This window comes from Anabas testudineus, chromosome 5 (assembly GCF_900324465.2).
Source record: "Anabas testudineus chromosome 5, fAnaTes1.2, whole genome shotgun sequence".
Lineage (NCBI taxonomy): Eukaryota > Metazoa > Chordata > Actinopteri > Anabantiformes > Anabantidae > Anabas > Anabas testudineus.
In genome coordinates this window covers 26,630,081-26,655,456 of record NC_046614.1, presented here as the reverse complement: position 1 = coordinate 26,655,456, position 25,376 = coordinate 26,630,081, and the positions used below count along the sequence as shown (strand labels likewise).

At 41.1% G+C, this 25,376-nt stretch overlaps 1 protein-coding gene across 6 annotated transcripts; it reads right to left on the bottom strand.

Annotated features, from left to right (window-relative positions):
* Positions 1 to 1,945: 1,945 nt before the first annotated feature.
* Positions 1,946 to 23,649, bottom strand: pltp (phospholipid transfer protein). Of its 6 annotated transcripts, none has more exons than XM_026349785.1 (15): positions 23,459 to 23,649; positions 16,279 to 16,414; positions 13,899 to 13,998; positions 13,672 to 13,800; positions 13,431 to 13,586; positions 13,210 to 13,273; positions 9,454 to 9,609; positions 9,192 to 9,368; positions 8,360 to 8,419; positions 6,942 to 7,106; positions 6,789 to 6,856; positions 3,728 to 3,770; positions 3,539 to 3,602; positions 3,369 to 3,445; positions 1,946 to 3,248 (listed from the first exon to the last, which is right to left on the bottom strand). In XM_026349785.1, the coding sequence occupies exons 2-15, from the start codon at positions 16,391 to 16,393 to the stop codon at positions 3,156 to 3,158; spliced, it is 1,467 nt and encodes a 488-aa protein (XP_026205570.1). In that variant the 5' UTR covers positions 16,394 to 16,414; positions 23,459 to 23,649; the 3' UTR covers positions 1,946 to 3,155. The 6 variants fall into 6 exon arrangements, with proteins under 6 accessions (XP_026205570.1, XP_026205567.1, XP_026205571.1 ...); XM_026349782.1 differs by lacking the exon at positions 23,459 to 23,649 and adding an exon at positions 17,950 to 20,033; XM_026349786.1 differs by lacking the exon at positions 23,459 to 23,649 and adding an exon at positions 19,744 to 20,033.
* Positions 23,650 to 25,376: the final 1,727 nt, after the last annotated feature.

Genomic DNA, 25,376 nt, shown 5'->3' with positions numbered 1-25,376 from the left:
AGGTAGTCGGGGAGCAGACACTGTCTCTTTAGGGTTGTGGTAGTTTTTGGGGGTGACGGCTATAAGGAAGCTGCAGAGAGGTGTGTAAGACTGTGTCTCTGCGTCCTGGGTCGTCTAATAAACTCTGCCATATTTCTAGAGAGTAGAGATGAACCATCTAAAATGGGATGGATGTCGCCTCTTCTAATCAGCCCAGGTTTAGTCTCTGTAGTCCACGTTGTTTGCGGGACACCACTTAGACATCCAGCGGTTAAATGACGACATGTGGCTAAACATTATCGTCACTGGTCAGGTTGGGAAGGGGTCCGGGGAAAAGTCTGACATCATTTTATCAAAGTTACACCGAATCCACGTTAATTTTAGTTACTTCCTATTGTGCTAATCGGGCGTCATTTATTATTATTTTACTGTATTTACATTTATTCTTACACAGGAGTTTTAAATAGGATTTCGCCGACTCTGGCCCCGGGAATACACTTGACACTTGTATGATACACTATGAATATGAATTTTTTAGGCTCATATCTGTACCTTTCAGTTGAATAATGAATGTAATAGGACACACATATTCACCTGTTACTTTGTTCACATGAAAAATTGGTGCTGCTATCTTCTAAGTTGTGTTTCATAAACACCTGGAAATAAAAGTTTAAACATTGATCTCTTATCTCATATTAATCTTTCGATGTCAAACCCAAATGTTTTTATTCCACAGCAAAAATAAAGGAACTGAACTCATTGTTCCAATCATTTGAAGGGGAGTGTACTGTATATGCACCACAGTGACAGGAATTTTCAATTACTTTCTGTTGGTGAAAGTAATTAGTCTTTGTCATTTTGCATTTTAGTCATTTATTTTACTTTATGTTTACGTTTTAGTCAAGGTTTAGTCAGTGGAACTCGGTTTTAATTTTAGTCATGTTTTTTTGCAAAAGGCTACTTTTAATCATGCATGGGTAAAAATGTACTAGATGCGGCCAGTAGAGAAAAAAGATCTTCCCTGTGAAACCCCGTGTGGTCTGGCACCTAAAGAGGATGCAAATATGATCTGAAAGTTTCATTTTACTGTACACAGAGCAACTGCTGCCTATATGACGACCCAGTCTCCTAATAAATATGTTTTTATATGCCTCAGCTAAACTGCAATCATACACTTCTGTGGGGATTTTATTATCTATTTTAATTTTATTTAATTATCAATTAAAAAGACACAGGCAACATATTTGTATTTTATGTTTGTCCACCAAAGTATCCAATCTCTAACATCCAGTTTTGCTTTTCTCATAAATATCAAATTTTGCAGTTCAACATCTGATTTTGTGACTCCAGCACTATTAACTATTAAAGAAAAAACTATTCAGATTTTATAGTTAGGTTCAGACTCCCACAGCACTGGGCTGAGGTCAGGAAAAGACTGTGGACTAGGCAAACTTCACACAGTATCTGTAATAAAATTAAACCCAAAACACAATCTGTCTGCCAGAACCCTAACCAGTGCTTTTCTTGCCAGAACCCAACCTGGCACAGAGCTCTGGACTTGAGCTCGGGTTTCTGGTCTGGGAGTCCTGTACATTATTGAGGCTGTATAGCTGCAGACCTGTCAGAGAGCCCACACTGACTCTGGTCGATGCATTGACAACATTGACACTACCAGGTAGAATTCACATTGTTGCTGATGTGTAAAGTTATCGTAATCATAATCTAAAGTTATCATGGACTGGTCTGGTCCCAAGCTTTGCAGTTGTGGTTTTGCAAAATTGGAACTGTGCAAAAGATGAGAAAGATGCATAGACATAGGATTGGCACACTAAAATGGATCCACGCATATGATTGATTAAAAAATAAAAGATTTTGTCTTGTCTGATGCAGTATCATATTTTTGCAGACAGGAGCACTATATCACGAACAGCTGCTCATCTGCATTTCCAACCAACCAATCAGAGTGTGAATTATTTCAGTAATGCTTTATCTTACAGCACACAACATAACATGCAATAAAACCAAATTTACAGCAAAAATGTTTTGTAACTATGATGTACCTGTACAAATACACATATGTATGTATACAGTAACAAGATGAAATAAGGGAGTAACAACCTGGGAACAAGAAAAAAAAATAGCTATACTGTAAGTATCTATTCTAATATTACATGATATGCATTTGTTACGTGCTAAGAAACAATTTGGGATTTTGGAGCAACTTAAAGTGTAGGTACATTTTAATTAATGGGTATGTACTGAAATATTACGTGGTGTGGATAGAATACGTGCCTAAAATGTATAACATTTATTTCCGTCCAGAGTTGGATTAATTTTTCACTAAGATCTTGTTTTGATGATGGAGAGTCGGACGCTGCACAAAGTCTTCTCCAGCACAACCCAAAGATTCTCAGTGGGGTTAAGGTCTGGACTCTGTGCAATGCATCAGTTAGATTTAAATAACTTGTTGCCAGCTGAAAAATAATCATCTATGCATTATCCAATGGAAGGCTCTTATCTATTCGCTTAGTTAGATCCGGGTGGTGACTTTTTTTTGGACAGGCAGTGTATTTGTACACACAGAGCAGGTATCCCATTGTTACAAAAAAAGTACCCTGTAAATTCAGTTTAATTAACTAATACTTCACAGGCTGTAATGTGAAGTGTTATCATTTGTATCTCTCTATCTTATTTATCTGCATCTCACAGATGGTCACGTCAGAATTTGGCATTGTAAGTATGAGTCCATGGCCTAGCCTACCTTTTGTCAGTTATCTAGATTTCTGCTGGTGGGACAATGGTATGGGGAGTGTTTTTCTTCACATAACACATAATTCACCTTGTGACATAGTTAAAGTACCCCCCCACCCCCCACCCCGAGTTACCAGAATCAAGTACAACACACTCATGCTGAACACTCTCAGCATTAGTTGAGCTGACAAATCTGCAGAAATTATGGCATTTCAACATGGAGCAGACACCCTGTGAAGCAAATGTAACATGATCCAGTGTTAGTGCAGTGTTCCTAATAGAGTTATCACTGAGTGTATAATCACACAGTGTCAGAGTTTATTGTATGTAAACACTTGTGTATGGTCACATCTTGTTCTTTGTGTTTGTTGTATACATTTACATTATGTGTAAATATATACATATATATTCCAGGTTTATATTCTTTAGATGTTGTTGGTGTTTGTCTCATTGCTCCCTGCAATCATTTCTCTCAGTCCTTTGCTGAAGTGAAGATTCGCTCCGATGACAATGAAACCCTGCACAGATCAACACAGCAGCTGTCAATACCAGAGGGCAGCTGTGAGCAGGGACAGAGGGTGGAGGGATGGAGGTGGGTAAAAAAATACAGCATCATCTGTAAAGTTGTTAAGACTTACATTATGATATTCAACCACCTCTTCAATAAAATCCATTCCATCTGCCAGAGGGATCCGAACGCCTCGTTTGGTCCAATCTGAAAACACACATACACACAATTACTAGTGTCACTGTGGTAACATTGGAACAGCAGCCAGTGTCACTGTGGGCTCATGGATCAGGTTCTTACTGTTAATTAAAGGAACCACCGATATCTGCAACATCGTCTTCAGAGGAGCCTGCAGAGGAATCAGCTGACAAACAGAGAGAAGTCAGAAATAACCATCACTGCTTCCATCTTTCTTCCAAGTATTATCAGGTAAATACACTCACTGGTGATAAATGTAGTAACTAATAGTAAAAGTGAAGCAATACTTACTGCCAGAGACTCTAGAGCAGACTGATTGGAGAAGATTTTAAACCTGAAAGGCGAAAGTAGTTTTAGTCGGACAGCAATGTGAGGAACACAGAAACAGGAAGCTGTATAGTCCCAACTGTCTCTGTTTGTGAAACCTTTAAAATATTCTTATTATTTTAATACAGTCCTGAAAATACATGAATTGATACACAATTAGACAAATGAGACAAAAACAATTGTGTGTTTTGAAAAACAAACTCAGGGATGTTGGTTGGCTTTCCTTTCCCTCAGGTCCATCCACAGAACTTTCTTCCAGCAGCTTCTGGTTTCTCCACATCCCTAACAAGAAGGAAGTCCAGTTGCCATGACTCAACTTCCAAGTCCATGAACTGTAGTCGGGGCAGTAATGTTCTTTTTGGAGAGTAGCAGCTTCCTGCAGCTCTGACATCTACTCCATTTTTTTCTGTTTTTTTCCTGATGGTGACCCAAACACTGATATTACCTACTCTCAGAGAGACCATTTGTTTCCTAAACATTACCCTGAGGTTCCCTGAGACCTCCTGGACTGTTACACACCTGCTCTTTGTGTGATCTTTGTAAGTAAACCACTCCTGAGGAGGAACAGTGCTGTTAAATGTTCTGTCTGACAGTCGACAGATGGAGTCCAAACTCTGTGGAAATTTCTCTCTAACCTTTTCCAGCCTAATGAGTATTTTTCAGCCTCTGAGAGTCTCTGGGCCCATTATTACTCAAACCTTACAGTTAAATTAAGTGCTTAACACATTACTGCCGTGCAAAGTCCAACACAGTCTTACTATTGCCAAAATACAGAATAGAATAGAATATTGTCATTGCACCAGTACAATGAAGTTGAATGAAATCCTTTTTATCTGAGATACACTTAGTCATCCTGTAACTGTTGCACAGATTCCCATATTGAATCCCCCAGTAGAGCAGATATAACAGCTTGACATATTGCTAACTTCAGCTTTAGCAGCGTTCAAGGCAGCAACATTTTTTTAATCTATTTGTCCTCTGTCTATCTCCTGCCTAATGGAAGCAGATCAAAAAAAGAATGCCCAGGGTGAGATGAGTCTTTTAGTATTTGTTGTTGTAGCTAAAAGATTGGAGGGTGACATAGATGGTGGCAAACCAGGAGTCTTACAGAACATGATGATCAGGGTCCTACAGGAGGGATCCATAGTTCATCTTTGTCTGATAGGCAAATGGAGACTTGAGGCAAAACTAGACTGGCCAAGACTAATATAGATCCTTCTAAACTTACCACATCAACAACATCAGAGGGTATAAGGGTTCTTCCAGTAGCTTATTCTGAAACCACAGGGAGGCTGCTGGAAACGCTTTAACCAGGAAAATGATGTAACTGTGGGATCTAACACAAAACCACCACAAAGTTTCTGCAACTAAATCTGGGAAGTGGTAAAGCAGGCTGCAGTTGATTGAGTTACGAGAAAAGCAGCTAGTACCACCATCACTTTGAACTATGTAATGCAAACAGATGTGCATCAAATATAGATCTATTCCCAGAGAAACCTGTATGGCTCTTCTATTGCTTGGAAACAAAGTTACATCTCCCACTCAAGCATTTTAAGAGAAATGTATCAAATATACTACAAAGAAATGTCTCAGTAGAACTGCAGTAAACATGTTCTTGTCATTCCTCCACAGTGTCTGAGCTATTTATATTTTATTGCTGTCACGCCCCCACACGCCCACTGATCGACCAGACCATAATCTCCTTCATTTAAGGCTGTGAATCCCTCCCCAGTGAAGGAAAAGAGCCAATGATTTCCAATAGGGAACCAGAATCTGATACTGGGAGGCTCTAACTCTCATCCTGCTGCTTCACTCTTAGCTGTAAACTGCCTCAGATCTCACTGGAAGTCTCATCTGATAAAACCAACAAAACCACAAAGAAACAATCCTTAGGCCTTAGGTCAGAAGCGTTCCAACTTCAACTTCTCCAACTTATTTCATCCAGGAAGCTTCCTTAGTTCACCTCTTCTGTTTAACAATGGTCACTCCATCTTGCATTAAACTGTTTCCCTCACCAGTTTGAACTGTTTGAACCAGTTGTCTTTCCTGTCCAGAATGTGAACATTACTGTCTTCAATGGCGTGGGCCTTGTCTTTCAGATGCAGATGCACTGCTGAGTCCCCTCCTGAGGAGCTGGGTCTTCTGTGTTGTGCCTGTACGTTCTTTACTGTATTGAACTTTAGATACTGAATTCTCAGACTGATTTAGTTCTTAGTCCAGATAAAGTCATTATAGTGGGTGACTTTAACATCCATGTAGATGCTGATGATTATTGCCTCAACTCTGCATTTCATTCACTATTAGACTCCATTAATTTTACTCCTGTTTTTTTCTTATTACTTTTGTCAGTTCCAAGTTATTTCGGTGACCTCTGTGGGTTTTTCTTTCTTTAACAGAGGGGTACCAACAATTTTGTTTGTGTGTATATAAATAAACTGAACTGATTTGAATTTTATGTTTTTCTAAATCAGACAAAAGCCCAGTTAGGATAGACACTTTTTTATTGCCTCTTTAATGTGTTTCTGTTCTTTCTCATTTCCCTCTATCCTAGTAGAGATGCTCTCTGCCCTGTGGTGTGGGGTTCTGATTACTCCCAGTTTGTGTTCCAGAGGGTGGCAAGAGCTAACGAGTCAATACTGATCTTTATGTGAGGGTTTTCTGTGCTATGTTGAGGCACTGCACTATCCAAGACCCAGGTATCATAAGACTTTCAAGTCTATTAAGGCTTTTAAATCTGCTTTTCTAGACAGTCAGTCAGAACTGTTAAAGCCCTCTGGATGGAAGGTGAAGTGCAAGTCCAGTTGGAACACCCAGTGAGAACAAGACTCAGATTTCACTCACGCATCATCAGTGACCAGGGTCAGATAGGATTCTCCTTGTGAAAGTCCACTTAATGAATTCTTGAATGACTTTGGGTCTTCATGTGAATTCTGATGTGTTTCTTTTCACATCTTTAGGTGTCCTCAGTACAGTTACACTAAACTACTACCAACTATCACACAGTCTCCCCACCCCCTGTGTGTACCTGCGGAGGTCAGCGTGAACAGACAGGCGTTTTCCTTTCATGGACACTTTGGCGTTAAACTTTGTTTCCTGCAGGAGCAGAAAATAACACTTTTGACAGTTTATTAAAGTGGTTTGAACTAATCTAAGATTTTGTGTGGTTCTGTGTATGTACCATAGTCATGCTGCTGAGCTGGACTGGAGGCTGACCAGGAGGCAAAACCATCACCTTGACGATGGCTGTCATGACAACTGTTGCTCCTGATGTCTTGATGGAGGTTTTTGGAGGGGAGTTGACAGCAAGTTGTAGTGAAAGTGGGGCATCCACTAGAGCTGGGTTCTACACAGAACACATGGGGAGAGCACGAAGAACAACCCACAACAAAGTACTACAGTGATGATTACAGTATGTGAAGGACATTAAACCTCTGCTAAGGGCAACATTCAACAACATGATGACGATGACAATAAGAGCCCCTTATTATCACAGGCCTTCATTGCAGCTCTCTTCACTTCCTCCTTCTTCTTCTTCTTGTTTTTTGTTGCCTGCTATTCTTTCCACTCACCCTTACCAATCAAGGCAGATGGTCCCCCACCCTGAGCCTGGTTCTGCTGGAGGTTATTTCCATTAAAGGGAGTTTTTCCTCTCCACTGTCTCCTGGTGCTGCTCAAGTCGGGTTGTTGGGTTTTCTATATAATTCTGTATACAGTTGATGTAAACTGTGTCCCTGTTCGAATAATAACTAATAATAACTTGTTATTTTAATATAGCTGTATTAGGTAGGATTAGCTTCATAAAAAAATTATAGTCCCTATAGTTAATTACCTATCCAATATGCTACCACCTACCCTTAAAAGTAGAAGTAAAGATAATAGGGAGACAGTGAGACAATGGAAATTGTTTAAACCATTGGCATTTGAGCAATAATTGACTGAACTCTGTTACATTCAGAATCTCAGGATGTGTTCCTCAAACCATGGAGACCCTTCTTGGACTGTGTTAACAACAGATCCAAAAATAGAAAAACCACTATTAATACTGTACTGTCTATGCAGCATTTGTTTCTATTTATTTATTTTTCTCTTTAGCTTTGTTTTTTTGTTCATTGCCCAGTAAACAAGCATGACATTGAGCAGCTTTTTCTTAAATTCATTCACACCTACATGTCTTCACATACTTCTTGCTGTGACGCGACAGTGATAACCACTACCACCAATCACCTCTGGCTATAATAAAGCTGTTTCTACCCAACCTTTCAAACCTCTCCTAACCCTAACCCTTTATATGTCTTCTGTCATTGAGTCTGCAACACAGTAAATTGCCTGGTATTTACAAAACCTTTCACTTTATCTTTTTACTTTATTCTATTCTATTTATTGATTGATTTAAAAACACTGAACTGTTCAAACTGGACCCATATGCTAGATTTTAAACTGGATTGCTCCCACATACTGTACCTAAATGTTATAATTTAATTGGGTAAATCAGTAGATTTCAGAGTGAAGAAAAGAAGCAAAGAATATGTCAAGAGACCTTTACTGAAAATGTGAGAGGCTTCTACTGTAGTACTATATCTCCAATTTTCTACTCACCAACATCATGATGGCTCCAAAGTAAGTGGTTCTTAACAACATTTCCAGATCTTTGGGCATCTGAAGGACAGCACACACAAGATCAGTTCTCTTGTTTTTTTAGTGAACAGAAGAAATCAGTTTGCAACTAAATAATATAAAGATAAGACGTGTTCACATAGAAAAGCTTTGTTCACTCAATGTGCATTCATACACTCCTGTCTCTGTCCACCCCACACCTGCATTCAGGGTAAGTCTGAGGTTTCCTAAGATGTGACATCAGAGAAATTAACATGAACCAGCCCATTTTACTCTGCGTGATATCTGCGAAGATTCTCCGTCATCCAGGTCATGGTTATCCCAAACCACTGTTCATTAACAACTGGATTTGTTTAAGTTCTTAAAGACCATCCAGCAAGAAGGCTTCATCAGTTCTGACTGACTGGCTGGAAAAAGAGGCATATAAACCCTGTGGAGTAATAGAGTCAATAACATTATCATTCAATCTTCTGATATTAAAGATTGAATGACTCTCTCAAAAGAAGAAATGATAATAACAACAACAATCTATCACCCACTTCTGCACCTGAAGTTTCCAGTGCAGTTTTTTTTTTTTATCACTATCCAGATGGTTTCACAGTTCTGGTCTCAGGTGGCCACAGTCACACACAACAACTGACAGGTGACCATCACATTTTTAATCACTCTTATTTATAATCCTGCTTTTCCAGTCAGTTACTCAGAAATGGTTTTGAAATAACCTGTGTGACTTTAACTTATAGCTAGTTCTTCTGAAGTGTTAATTTGTATGACAATCTATGACAAAATTTTGGATAGCTGTGTGCATTGTGACCTTCTCGTTGACAATGTCCATCTGGAAGATTCCTGCAGTGTAGTAAGCAAACATCCCGCTGTCAAAGAAGAACTCAGACAGAGCTAGGTAAACCATCCTGTCGTACTCTCTGATGACAGGGTCCACAGCGTAGTTCACCAACGTGTGGTTCTGATGTGAAAGGGCAAAAAACATCCCCTGCAGACACAACATGGTCTGAGTTCACAATACAGTAACACAGGTAGCATCAGCTGACGGTGTAATCATGGAATCTGAGTCTGACCCTGAAGTGCATGTCGAGGCTACGGGATGTCACAACCGGATCATCAATCAGAGAATAATCAATCCCAATAAACTGATCAACCTCCGACCTCACAGGGATTGTCTCCAACATTGAATTCACGTGGACCAGAGCAGCATGGTTCAGGGCCGGACAAATCTGAGAGACAGAGAGAAAGACAGACCGATCAGTAAAAGCCCTTTTTACACTGCCTCACTGTACCTCAAGAGGTAGTGTCAGAGGTTCGCTCCACTGCCTGTGTAAAAGGGCTTAGGCGGCGTTGGGTTTTGAGGGAGAAGAGATGTAAAACTTGACATTTTATTGTGAGATCAGATACTATGGTTGTTTCACTGGAGGAGAAACTGTTTTAATGACATGATTTTAAGTCAAGTACAGTTGTCATAAACTTTGCTTGTATATTAATGATTACAGTTACATTCAAAACACTATGCCAGGGAGCTGAGTAGAATTAAAGCACCGCTATGGTGTGCAAGTAGTTGGATGAAGACAAGCATACAAATGTGATTAGTTATTTGGTGACATAAGCCTGTCAAAGAAAAAAAGTCAACCACTATAATATTTTCTTGGGCCACCTTGGGCTTTCATTCTCAGTAGGGTTGAGGTCTGGACTGTGTCCAATTCATGTGTGAAACAACTCCATTGTCATCTTCGAATATGCCCGTGTCATCAGGGAAGAAAAAATCCATTGATGGAATAACCTGTCAGTATATTCAGGTAGTCAGCTTACCTCACTCTTTGGACACAAAACGCTGCTGAACCTAGACCTGACAAACTGCAACAACCTCGTATCATAGCACTGCCCCCACAGGCTTGTACAGTAGACACTAGGCATAATGGGTTCACCACTTCACCTGCCTCTCTTCTTACCATGATGCGCCTATCACTCAGGAACAAGGTAAATCTGAACTCAGACCACATGACCTTCCATTGCTTCAGAGTCTAATCTTTATGCTCACTAGCAAATTGAAGCCTTTTTTCCCCCCCAATTGTCCTCACTAAGAAGTGGCTTTCTTAAGGCTACACAGCTGTTAAGTCCCAATTTTTTGAGTTACCTTTGCACTGTGCATGTGGAAATGCTCTTACTTTCATTATTAAACATAGTGGTGATTTAGTTTCACTAAAAGTTTAAAATATTATTTTCCAACTAGATTTCTTCCTCGAAGATGATGGTTTCCCACTATCCTTCAGTTTTTTTAATAATGGTTTGGACAGTTCTTAACAGTAGTTCCATCAGTCTCCTTGTTGCTGATGTTTTCATTGCTAGATTCATGCTATTAATTTGACCCTTCTGAAACAGATTAACATATTTTCCAGGACCACAGGATGTGTCTTCATGCATGGTTGTTTAAGAAATGAGAAGCTACTCACTGCATCAGTTAGGGTTGAATAACCTGTTGGCAGCTGAAAAATAATCATCCATGGAGTAATTATCCAGTGGGAGGCTCTTATCTATTAGCTTGGTTAGATCTAGGTTGTGCCTTTTTTTTGGATGGGCAGTATATTGCGATTAATCTCAGTCTTACCATGTAGCGTTTCTCCTCCACCTTCTCACCACGTACATGTTGCTGCAAGGAACGGAACCTGTGACCATAACAGTTTATGATCATGTTGCACTCTACGTGAATCAACTGTGTTCTGATAGCAAATCTAGCACATGCACATGACGGGCCATTCACCAGTAATGGAACATCACACTGCTAAAGCTGGAGTGCCACTGTAACCGGTGGGTTTCAGCATTGTATTGTAGTCAATACAGTGACACTGGGTTCACAGAGTATATCTCTGTTTATTCCTGGCATTCAAAAGTAATAAAGGAAACACCTCAAGGTAAATAATTTGCCCACACAGCACAAATTGCCAAAATATAGGCTAACCAGAGAACACTTGTGCCCCGTACACCACGTGGCCCAGAGTGTGTCGAGCTGCTAGCGTTAACAAGAAAAGCCAACACTGTGTGGCTGTGTGACTCCCTCTGTGTCTCTGCGGCTGGAGAGGGGCAGCTGGAACCCAGAGCTGGACAGCAAGGATCTTGAAGTGGCTGTTGGGGTGTGGCAACCTCTGCCCAGTTTTTCCTCTGTCATCTCTGGATCTCGTCGTTGGTGCTCCACCCAAAAGGCAGATCCCAGCAACGTCAACACGTCCCCCCCAGTGGGCCAACAAGTACAAACTAACAATGCAGTTATCCCTAATTTCTGCAAGCCAAAACTTGTGGCACATTCAGTGGGTCCCCACCACCACAGGCAAACGTTTCTTTCAAGTGGTAGGCTGTCCCTGGTAGCACTCTCCACCATAGTAGCAGGTGGACCAGCATGATGTTTGATGGTGGACCCTCCATCCACCAATGCACTGCAGGGCCGCCACCCATGGCAGGTCGACAGCATCCCACTGTGAGGCAGTCTGTCTGGCGAGTTGTCTGGGGTCGAGGTGAGGTCATTGGCCCTGGCCCAGGCACTCAGAGCTGGGCAGTCTCCAGCTCCCTTGCAGTGGTAACAGCAGTCATCCCTCAGTCGCCACCAGGAGGCCATGGTTGGCTTAGCCCAGCTGGCCCCCTCCTCTGGCTACACCTCATCAAGCTTATAGTCAGCTGCCTGGGCTAGTGGGTGCCAGGGCAGTGATCAGTCTCTCGTCGACCCAGTTCACAGCACCTACTCTGCTCACTCTCCTTCCCTCAGTGCCTTGTCCAGCGATCGGGGTGTAGACAGGTGGATGTGTTGCCAAAGTTGCTCTGGTGTGAGACCCCCAGTAAGTCATGAAGCTCAGTTCTTCTTGTGCTGGGACCAGGAAGGTGAGGTAGCCATGCCAGGCATAGCATGAGCTCAATGCCAGCAGTGAAGGCTCCAAGGCTCTCAGTCTCACTAGTGATGGCTGACCTGTTGCTCTTGGCTCTGCTTGGCTGAGGCCCGTTGCGGACCAAAAGTGTCGGTAAGGTGCAGCAGTTACAGGTCAAAGCTCTTGCCGCTGAGCACTTGAAGGGCAGGTCCCTCCAGGAGAAGGGCCAGGTGAGTTGTTGTGTCCTCGCTGCTCCTTCACCGTGGTAGGCAGCTAAATCAGCCTGGGCAAGGTAGAGCTCCAGAGGAGTTATCATGCTGTATTATGGCAGCTTGATGGGCATCCAAGAATCCAGAACTCAGCCAGCAGTCTGTATGGGGAGTTCGTGCGAAGGGGAGTTGTTCAATTTTCTCACAGCCAGGAGAGCAGCACAATGGGTGGGGTGCGGAGGCAAAGTCAGGGGACCTCCAACCTCCTGCAATCCAGCAGCATGCTGGTCTCCAGGACTACACGCTCCAATTCCCCTATGCTTCGCTCCGTATTAGCATCCTCTAAATGGCTTAGTCTCACTTCTGACACCATTTAAATTCAATTCAATTCAATTTTATCTGTATAACGCCAAATCACAACAGAAGTTATAGTTGGCCATCCCTTATGGTGTTGTTGTGACTGCTTTATGTACATACATACATGCATGCATACTGCTTTATGTACATAAAGCAGTCGAAAATGAAGAAAATGACACCCACCTCTCCCTGAGGAAAATTGTACAAAAGAGAAGAGGAAAAGTGAGTGCCCCAAATTTATCGTGGGTACCCCAGAAGAAGAAATAAAGTTTTAAAGTGCAGTAAAAAACAGGGCTTCTTAAAGAGGGGGGACAACATCTTGGCATCTTATTATGACAGCATTTCTGTGTAAAAGGAGCTTTATTGGAGAAAGACAGGTGAGACAGAGAGACAGGTAACTGACCTGTTGGTTGAGGAGGAAGCGCATGCCTGTTGTCAAAAAACGACCCAGGAAGTCATAAACTCTCCTGAAAGAAACACAGATGTTTCCTAATTGACACTATGGTCACATGACAGTGTGGAGAACAATTATTTTTAATTAATCAATGATTATTGATTCATTAGGTTTTTATATGATCGCTCATATTAAAAGAAAAAAAAAAGATTAACGTCAGTGTGTTATACCCAAGCGTTCCGCTGAACTTTGCCTTCATTTTGTTGATTTTGGCATCACAGCTGATGTTATTGATCTTCAGTCGTCCTTCATCGTCTCTGATCAGGTTCAGAGCCGTGTTGATGTTCACATCTTCAGCTGATGCGTTAATGTTTCCTGTGTCGTAACTGGGAGATGAAAAATAACTCTTCATCAATGACCCAGCATCACCACCAACTTTGCTGTTAGAGTTAAATCTGTAGGATAACATACAAGAACCAGTAGAGGATCTGTCGGTTGAAACTCAGTGAGATCGACGAATTCTGAACATCAAACAACAAACCAACATCAGGGATGAACTGCAGGTCAGCGTGAGTCAGATTCAGTTCTGTTATCTTCACACTGAGAACAGATCAGAGCGTGACAGACAGTATTTGTACACATGTTGAGTATTCAGAATTAAAGTATTACTTTAAATATACAGTATGTAATATTTATACTCAGTGATGGTGTATTGGAAGCGTCCTTCTTTGCCCTTCATCTCTGGCATGGTGATGTTACTGAGCTCCTCTTCAACAAACTTCTGAGTCTCAAACTTCACTGTGAATGCAGAACACAGAATGTTAGAACTACTACTACTACTACTACTACTGATAGTACTTTCTGACTTCCTGAGCTAGTTCTTCAGTAGGTCAGAAAGACTGCAGACTCTGTGGTTACTGAATCAAAAACCCAGGTGTTGCTAAAAGGAAGATTTGGCAAACATCCTGGGAAGATAAAGTAGAGCTGAGACATCAAGGAGAACTGCTGAGCCTGACTTTGGATATAAACAGGTGGTGGGAGGACCAGTAACGACCAACTAACAGAGCTGGAACAGCTTTACCTGTAACCTTGTTAGAGAAAGCTTGGTGGGGTTGCTTATCTATGCAGTCAATGAGCAGATCCTACTCCCCTAATTCAATTCAGTTCACTTCAGTTCAGTTTATTTATAAAGAGACAAATTACAGTAGACGTCATCTCAGGGCACTTTACAAAATAGAACTGTATACAGAATTATATAGAAAACCCAACAACCCCACTGAGCAGCACCAGGAGACAGTGGAGAAGAAAAACTCTCTTTAGAGGAAGAAACCTCCAGCAGAACCGGGGCTCAGGGTGGGCGGCCATCTGCCTCGACCGGTTGGGGTGAGTGGAAAGAGTAGAGAGAAAAGAACAGCAGGCAACAAGAAACAACAACAAGCAGTAGAAACACTGGACAGGTTGGTAGGACCAGTAACTGGACTCTAGAGATATACAGCTCCAAGGAGGAGGATACCTGCAGAGGAGAACAGAGAGAGGGAGACAGAGACACAACTACAGGAGAAAGAAGACACAAAGTTAATGACACGAAATGGTAGAATTTGAATAGATATAGGAGAAAGGAGAGAGAAGAAGAGCTCAGTGTATCAGTAGAGTTCCCCCAGCAGACTAACCTATAGCAGCACAACTAAGAGATGGTCTATTTAGAGATGGAGTCACCTGATCCATCTCTAAATATAAGCTTTATAATAAAAAAAGGGAGGTTTTAGGTCTAGTCTTAAATATAGAGAGGGTGTCTGTTCCACAGCAGAGGAGCTAATTACTAATTTCATCCAGGTTTCCCTTACTTACCTCTTTTCCCTAGACAATCCCATACGTGCAGCCCATTCTGTCTTGGTTCACCGCACTGATCATCCTGATGTGAAATTCCAGTTTCTATTTATTACCTTTTGTCTGTTTGCCTGTTCACAGCAACTTTCTGGACGTCTGCCCAAACCTCCTTCTGTAAGTGCTCGGATTGTTGCTTAGTAGATCCGGATTTTGATTTGGACAAAGGACAAGGATTTTGGACTGTGTGGTGTGATAGAGATACTCACCCTTCACCTCATGCCCCACTTCATCACCCTAATTCCAGTCACCATACTCATCTGCCACCTCTCCAGCAGATGTCTTCAGACATGGCGGTACAACTGCTCCAAGACATGTCCAGTCCTGGATCTCACTTACCTGCTCTGCTGTGTGTCCTTAACTTACCTAGCCTGTCTACCTTTGGGCCACTCCCCCCCTCTGGTATCCAACATAGCTCCAGTCCCTCTGCAATTCACTGCTCTTGGATTTTAATACATTTCAAAAACCTAACTTGTGGTGTCTGCGCCTCTTTGGGTCCATTCCTGGAAAACTTGCTAAGAAAACGTTACACATATGAAATGGGCTATTGGAGACGAGGCCTCCTTTTCTCTGAACTGTCACCTGCTGCTTGCACAGCCGGATCAGTTGTCAGTCGGACTGGAGGTTTTTCTATTTATTTAAACTATATTTATATTTGTCCAAAAACTCCACATAATAATTAGGACACACAGTTATCACTGTCTGCACAGCAATAAATACAAACATCTGCTTCTGTATTTTCACTGTATGTATGCTCACTGAGAACTGCAGATCCACGACCCAGATGATGGATCTGAAAACAAAGAACCTAAAAACTTATCTCACTGTGGTTGTGTTTTAATGTTGCCAGTCTGACATGCAGTCAGCTCTTGTGTCTCAGTCAGTTCCATCAGACTGAAAACTCTGGTGAGAGGGAGGAGTTTACAGCTCAGCGTAAAGTAACAGAATGAGAGTAAGCACCTCCCAGACAGGCGTACTGGTTTGTCTACTGGAAACCAGTGGATTGGACTGCATCAGGCTGTGCTCATACAAAGGGAACATTTTTGTTGCAAAACATAATCATGACCATGTTCTGTTTTCTGGAGGATTTCTGGACCACCTTGATAAACCTCCTGCCAAATGATCCAATAGATTGTGTTTTATTTATATTATTTATAGTAATTTTTCATTTTAAACACATATCCATATACTTACACATATCCAGTCCTTTGTCAGTGATGCGGATTTTGCAGCCAGCAGGTTCTAAGATGGCCATGATGGAGGACATCAACAGAAAGAGGAACAGCAGGAACAATAAACAGGAAGTCATTCTGAACCAGAAGATGTCTGTCTGAAACAAAGAAGAAGTCAATTCAGTGATTCTGGTTCTGTTCAGTCTAGGTTCAGTCGTACAACGCCACTACTTAATTTAACATTTACAAAAACAGTTTGAAAAATGTGCTAACCAGCATTATCAAGTATTTTAAAGACCAGCATCACATTAAAACCGAGCTTTGTTTGCTTCACCTCATTTATTTTGTATTTGTTCAGTGAGAGAAATTGAGCCTGTTTGGGGCTTGAGGTGGATATGTGAAGGACAGCACACAAGTGATCATCACAGAGAGAATCTGTATATAGATAGATTTGTTGAACTTCGTCACTGAGAATGTTTGTTCATATATGTAGATGGATCCAAAGAGAACCTCCTTAAGTTTGGGAGGCTCTCCTCTTTGAGAGAATAGAAATCTAGCTGTGATACTGACTTAAAGTTCTCTGCCAGTAGATTGAGACTGCAGATCAATGAGTTCAAGCTGGGCATCATTGACTGTAAAATTCACCATGTAGTAGTGTCCCCAACATGGATGAGTACCTGGGGAGGTGATCAGCTGATGGTGTGACCTTCTTCAGTGTGGGCAAGAATGTTGCCCTCCAACTGGTTTGAGAGAAACGTCAACTTTGTCATGAAAGCCTTCACCAGACTGTACATTTCCTGTACAATAAGGCCCTCGCTTTGCAGCTTGGTATTTAGTTCAGTCATTAGTTCAGTAACATCGACAGCAAAAGCCAGGTCTGCCATCCAGTCTGCATGTGAAAACCCTGTGATGTCCATGCCTGTCTCCAACACAAATTACACAACTACAAATTCATGTATCTCTGCACTCAGATCCCCCAGTCTTTTTACCACCTTGCCCAGGCTCAGCCATCTGACAGCAGTTTGGAAACCTGTCACTATATTCACTCCAATTTCAGTCCCAGTTCATCCTTGAATGCATTTACTTCTGAGAACAAATCACTCCTCATCGTGATCCTTATTTATGAGTCCACTAGACATTCTCGGACAAAGTCCCTGTCGGAGAATGTTTTCGAAGCTGGCCTCGACTGCTGCATCCCTCGATGTCTGAGCTTTAGTGAAAATCTTTTCTGCTTTAGCAGTCTAACAGCAAAGATTCAGACACCCGTTCCGGTCACATTTTTCTACTTCTCTGCATGTTTCGTCTCCTTAAACACCGCTGACATCACTACGTTAATAGTTGGTGGGTCAATCTTTCTCTTTTTGAAGGTGACATGTTAAAGACCAAAGCAACAACAACATCTTCAAATATCTTACGAGAAAGCAGCTCCCTCGAAATAAGAAAAGTGCTTTTCTGCTGCAATTTCACATATTACTCTAATAAATTTACACTGACTTAATTTTCCATGACTTAATACGGGCCGTTCAGGGAGAACCAGAGGGCCAGGTCTGCACAGAGCCAGCATCCTGAGTTTGTTGATGTCTGTATGTTCAACTTCACACACAGAAAACCTGTTAATAGAAGTTGTAACGTTTTTTTGTACTTTGATCGATTCCATGGTTCTGTGTTCTCTACCCTTATAAGAAATAAATACCTTATTTTACCCATATCATCTGAGTTGAGACTCTTCCTACCAGACTTCCTGTATCACAGGTCTGAGCCTGATCCATAATTTACCCTGAGCATTGACTCGCAGGCTTGCTGTCCGTCTCCTTGGACACTGGTTGTTTGCTCATAAATAAAAACCTGACCTGAGTTTTAAGCGCTCGGTGCTCTTGGTTCTGAGGTCTGACTGTCACCGTGTCCAGCTGATGACACAAAGACAAAGTGTCTCTGCTGTAAACAGGAAGCTGCAGCAGTGGACTGATGCCGTGATGAGACAATCTGAGGATTTTTGTCCCTCCTGTGTTTTTGTAGCTGACCGTTCATCCATATAAACACTGCTCAACTTGAACTGAGGTAACCTCTGTTTCACAACACCCCCACCCCTCCACCCCAGTGTCTTTTCTCTCCTGATCCTGTTTTTCTTGCTGTAAAACAAACTGAGCTGCGACAGGAAGAGACACTGTGTAAATTTGTCCCTGTGGTTTATTTACCACAAATGTTGGATCTGAGCTTAACATTCACCGTCTTTAACCTGCTTTCACTTGTTCTTCTATAACTGTGTCCACACTCACTCTGCTAGACCTTAAACAACTTGAACACTTCAACACAGCTGCTTTCAGTGATTACAATTCAACTAACATGTTTCAGTTTACTCAGCTATCACTCCAAATCCAGATCCAGATCCAGTAGCCCCTGATTTTCCATGTACCTGCTGTTGATGAGAAACACAACACACCGGTCTTTTTATAGTGATGAATGCACTTATTGTCTTAACCCTAAAAAGCTTAAACATCACAATTAAATGCACGTCAGCAACTCTAACCCTAAACCTGATTCCAGCCTGAGACCCAAACCAACTGAACGCCAACAGCCCCTTGAAGGAGTGAGGGCCAGACATGTTAAAAACTGAAACTGGTCACAGAAACACACACAGAGAAATACACGCATGCATTAATCATCAGGACTGAAGCTTTGAAGGATCAGAGGGTCCTCACAAATACAGACATCCAGGACCACACACCCTGCAATCTGTATGTAATTACAGGTCAGTGCTGATCCAGCTGCTGCTGAAGGACCACATCTGGGTGTCCGGCTAACCACTAACTGCTACCCTTTAATTAAAAAGATCAGAAGATTTAAAGTCCACACCCAGCCTGACTTCTGACCTCTGCTCCATCTGTCACATCTGTATTGTTCAGGGTTAGGGTCAATTAACAGGTCACACGTGTTTAAATTCTCCAACAAACTGTTTCCCACATAAAGAATGCAAAGTTTTACAGAAACCTTTAGTAGTTCTTCCACTGCTGACATTCAGTAATCAGATCAGGCATTCAGAATCTGAACATGAATCCAAAAAACATGAAACATGTTGATCTGATTCAGTGTGAATTCACCCTCCTGAGGAAACTATCACCTCTCATGTCCCTACAGAATAAAACTCCATACATCCACTTAAACATCAGAGGAAAAGAGGCTGCAGAACCTCATTCAGAATCTTTGTGTTTTTAAGTTTCCTTGCACAGTATAACGGTGACAGTTGACTGAAGAATCTTGATCCACTGCAGACAGGAGCGTGTCCCTGAAAGTTCAACAGGTTCTAATAGGACAGATTGACCCTGTGTGAATAAATATAAAACAGTTCAAAGAGAACAGCAGCTGGTGTAGCTGGCACCACCACAGAGTTTTACTGATAATTTACAGCTTCGTTCTGTACACTGGTTCCATCAGAACAACAAAAAGGCATTTGTGGTAATCATCAGATATATGTTGACATTCTACTCACCTGTCCATGACGAGTCTCTGTGTCTGTCTGCCTGTCTGTCTGTGTGTGTGTGTGTGTTTGTCTGTCTGTCTGTCTGTCCGTCTGTGTATTTAAGAATCTGACTCAGAAGCATATGAACTTTGTTCTGAATGTGAAAGATGAACATGATGAAACTCACAGATCAGCAGACAAATGGTTCCGGGTCAGATGGTTCCACTTAGGGTCAGGTTCTGGGTTCTGATCTGTTGGTTTTGTAGTTGATGTGTCCTGTGCTCCCGTCTCTGAGGAGACTTTTATCCAGAGGGACTAACTCCTCCCCCACCCCACACCCCCTCCCTCTCACCCCCATCCCCCCATCGTGGGAGACAGAGTGTGTTTTTCCATTTATCTGTCCCTGTGAGTACCAAAGTTTCCATCATGTGGATTCTGTACGCTGCCAAAACAATCCGGGCATGTTTAAAGTCCAGAGTGGGATCTTGTGGGATTTACATATTTTTTATTCTTGGACCCTCAGAAATATTAATGTCTAAAATAAAAATATAATAACATAAAATAATAACAAATTCAACTGTCATCTTTAATGCTTGGTTGTGAATCTGTTTCAGGGAAGAATCACTTCAGTTATAAAACTGCTGTTTCCAGGTCCAAACTTTAGTTCTTTCTCCTCACATGTTGTTTCACACATTAAGAACAAATAAAATATATAAAACTTTGGAGGGATTTGAAACTCTGATCAGCCACAACTTCAACACCAACTGATAGTCTGAATGCAGTGATGACGGGTCTACAGTTACACAGCATTGTGATCTTGGTCTGTGGCATTAAATCAAACTCAGCTTGACAAAATAAAGAATCAGAACTGTATTAATCATCATAAACCTAAATGTTCTGAGCTGTAGATCAAACAGCCGCTACACTGGAGGAGTAACACCTCAGGACCTGGATCAGCTGTGGACCTTCATCTTAAGGACAAAGGACACTTGTTCAAGGACAGTGAGGTTCAAATATTGGACAGAGAGGACAAGTGGTTTTAGGGGGGGGGGCTTTGCCATATAAACACCCCCTCACTCAACAGAGGTGGAGGCCTTATACACGACATGTCTCCTATTTATCATGCTGCCCTTTTATCTATCCCCAGAAAGACCAGGACCAGGGTCAGGTTGGACACACTTAACGAGCCATTTTAGGTGATAAAAGGGGTTGGAATAGGTGTGACTATTACATCCTTCACATCCTCCCCTTCTATAGTTTCACCTAACGAGCCTATTCAGGCCAATGGTGGAGTGAAACCTACCTGGAAGATGAATTAGTGTCTCTAACCAACTATCCTCAGACTGAAGAAGCTACTCAATGAGTAGTGAAATGTTTCATTTATCATAGTGGGTGACTTTAATATCCATGTAGATGTTGATGATAACTGCTTGAACACTGCATTTAATTTACTATTAGCATCCACTGGTTCACTGTTTTACATTTAGATTTAGTCATTTGTCAGATGCTTTTATCTAAAACGAATTACATGTGAGGAACAAGGCAAAAAATCGAAGTCAAGGAGAAAAACATCAAAGCAAAGTGCTATTAAAGAAGTGCTTATGTTTCATGAGATGCAAGAACAAGAGAGTAGAAAACTGTGCAGAAAAGTGCAAAGAATCACCCTTGATCTTATTCTGACATATGGTGTTAAAGTTGATAATTTAATAGTTTTTCCCCCAAAACCCTCTTTTATCTGACGATTTTTTATAAAATTTAAATTTACTGAACTAAACTTTACTTCACATAAGAAGAATTTTCACTACAGTAGTTGTTCATCTGCAGTCAGTTCAGTCGGTAGAGCAGCTGTCTCTAAAGCCCAGGGTTACTGGTTCGATTCCTGGTTCATCCTGCCTATATGTCAAGGTGTCCTTCCACAAGACACCAAAACCCCACAGTAGCATCTACTGAGCATCCATCATTAATAGAAGCACATAAAAACAACCCCAGGTTTCTTTTCAGCAATGTAGCCAGGCTGACAAAGAGTCATTCTGTTGAGCCTAGTATCCCCTCAACTCTTAGTAGCAATGATTTCATTAATTTCTTTACAAATAAAATCAGAACTATTAAAAAAAAAATTGGTCAGATCCTCCATGCAAACGGCATGGATGGTCTCGTATGTACAACAGCTTTAGATTCATTTGACAGACCTTACTCGTACTTGGAGTGTTTTAGTAAATTATAGACAATATTCAATCTGCCCTTATCTCTAAAATTCTTGTAAAATTCTTATATATATATATATATATATATATATATATATATATATATATATATATATATATATATATATATATATATATGTATTTATTTTTGTATTACCACAACATTTTATTACACAGACTGGAACATGTCATTGGGGTTAAAGGAACAGCACTAGGCTGGTTTAAATCATATCTATCAGATAGATTCCAGTTTGTACACGTTAATGATGAGTCTTCCATGCACACAAAAGTTAGTTATGGAGTTCCACAGGGTTCTGTGCCTGGACCGATTCTTTTCACTCTCTATATGTCCCCCTTAGGCAACATTATTAAGAAACACTCTATTAATTTCCATTGCTATGCAGATGATACTTATCTATGAAACCAGAAGAAAAAAAAATGTGGTCTAAAAGACATAAAAGCCTGAATGTCCTCGAATTGTCTAATTTTCTAATCCTTAATAATAATAGACAAAACAGAGTTTATTTTGTTTGGTCCTAGAGACATGATGCCTAATCACTGTCTTACCCTATATGACATAATTGTCCTCAAGTAAAACTGTGAGGAATCTCCGAGTTATTTTTGACCAGGATGTTTCCTTTACTTCATACATAAAAGAAATATCTAAAACTGCCTTTTCCCACCTGATATTAGTAAAATTAGGAGCATCCTGTTCCAAAGTGATGCTGAAAAATTAGTCCATGTAGTTGTTACTTCCAGACTGGATTATTCTAATTCAGTATTAATAGGATGTCCCAATAAATCAGTGTTCCTGGCTATCATTGCACTATGAAGACAAAAGAACACTCCAAACAACAATAAGTGATTGAAAAGCACTGGATGGGTACAAAAAAATGTACCGAGTGACACGACTGTTTCCAGTAAAAATCTGTTTCATGCATAAGGTTCAGTAACTCCTCTCCTTCTGTTTCCTGATCAGTAATGTTCTCCACATTAGAGAAATACATTACAGACAACAGCCTACTGCAACACTTTACAAATAGCTGATGTGGTCACTTTTGTTTCTCATAACGAAGAAAGTGACACAGCTAAAATGATGATATGATTATCTTCCATGCAGCTATTTAAGTCTTAATACAAAATACATTTGTGAATGGATTAGTTTGATAGGTAACAATAAAGGACAGAATCATGGCTGATGCTGCTCAAGTGCTGGTACTATCATGAAATTTAAAATAATTTAAAAAAATTAAAATTAAGTACAAACTCACAAAAAATGGAAGGAACCTAAGGAAGGGAACAGGGATAGGATCCATCTTCCAGGATCAACATAGTTACCAGTTGATCAAAAGTAAGACTGTACTGAACTCTCTCTAGACCTGTCCAATGTCTTTAAGGGTGTTGTCAGGATTCTTCCTGCTCAGATAATTTTATTTTTAAATCTTTACTACTTCCTGTGTGGTCCTTCCCCTGTTCCCTTCAACTTTACTCCATAATGAGTGCCTCTCCTCTACAGATCCAAGTCTCCAGTCCTGTTTTACCTTTTAGGGATTCTGCTGGATTTGGACTTGCTCTGACTTGCTTCTGGCTCTGCCTGAACCCAAGAGGATTGTTGATTCTCTTCGCAGTCCTACTTTCTGTGTGTACTCCAACACTTGAGGCCACCATCATGTGCTCACCTCTCGGTTGTCTCCTTCGGTTCCTGTCTCTCTCCTCCTTCACTGCCTATGCTTCTCTTGGTTCATACTCACCTGGAAAACCTGTTTCAAGAGAGAAGGATCTGAGCGCCACCTGCTGGGCGGGAGGTCCTGGTGTCGAAGCCCCTCAGAAAACCTCTATTCCACGCCTGCCCTTTTGTGTGTGTGCACAATAAAACACATTAGAACTTAGCTGCCTGTGTCTAGACCAGAAGTGTCAAACTGAGGAGTAATTATATTTGGCCCGCGAGATCATATCAAATGTGTATTAGAGCTGGCCCACCACTATACAGCGCACACACCACTAATACTACAAATCCCAGAATGTTTTGTTGCGTTGGCTCGTCAGTCGAGAGCAGTAAGCGCCCCCTCCTTTTCTGTTGACAATCATAAGCATCAATGCAACCAGTCACCTCGGACAAACTTACAAACAAAACACTCAGCGTACTCTGTTCTGAGTTTACTGGCGTTTTGCCGACTTTGAAGCCCAGAAATACAGATTTGAACTGCTCCGTTTGCAGTTGACGCGGAAAGCGCACCAAACAACCAGTTTCCATGTTTCCTCCCTGACACACTGCCCCAACTCAGTGCCCAAGCTGCTCAAATGCTCTCTATGTTCGGCAGCACATATCTATGTTGATGAAGATGAACTAAACACCACTCAGGAGTCGTCTCACTGATGAACACCTTCATTCAATCAGCTCAGAGCCAAACCCCAGACATCTGAGAAGAGATACCAGGTTTCTGTGTTGAACCAATGTGCATCAGAGTAAATCAGAGTGGAGCAAACTGAGCTTGAATGATGCTGTCTTTATGCACTTTTTCTACTTCAAGGCATGGACTGGTAATAGTTGAAAGATTGAAGTAAATTATTATTATTTTTGGTTGTTTGTTGTTGGACAGTGAAAAAAGATTTTGATTAAAAAGGAACTCGAAATACTACAGATAGAGGCATAATAATTTATTTTAATAATTTAAATAAGAAGCGAATACCACTGATGTGTTTTATTTCAAATTTCATTTCTCTTTTTTTTTATAATATTAAACTTTTCTTGGTCCAGATTCAATGTTTATGCAAAACTAAAGTTTGATTCCATATGAAAAGGTTCAACATTACATATCTGGAGAGATGGGAAACATGTATAATTGCAGTAAATTTTTCAATATAGTTTGAGTTTGTCCCAGTTTTTCATTTTGGCCCACTGCGAATGTGAGTTTAGCATCCCTGGTCTAGACTATTTTGGGCTTGTTATTACTCTAACCTTACAGTTAAATTAGGTGCTTAACACATTACTGCTGTCCCACACAGAGTCTTACTATTGCCAAAATATTCCCAGACAGGGGTGATGCTGGTAACAGATGCAGGCAATTTCCAGCCAGCCACCTACCTCTAGAGCTGTTGTACATACCAGACCATCCATGCCGTTTGCAGGGAGAATCTGATCAATTTTTTTTCTAGAATTTATGATTTTATTTATAAAGAAATTCATGAAGTCATTGCTGCTTAGAGTTGAGGGGGTACTGGGCTCAACAGAGCTATGACTCTTTGTCAGCCTGGCTACAGTACTGGAAAGAAACCGGTGGTTTTTATGTGCTTCTATTAATGATGGAGGCACAGTAGATGCTACTGTGGGGTTTTGGTGTCTTGTCGAAGGACACCTTGACATATAAGCAGGATGAACCAGGAATCGAACCAGTAACCCTGGGCTTTAGAGACAGCTGCTCTCTCTATGTGCTTCTATTAATGAGGAGTAACACGAAG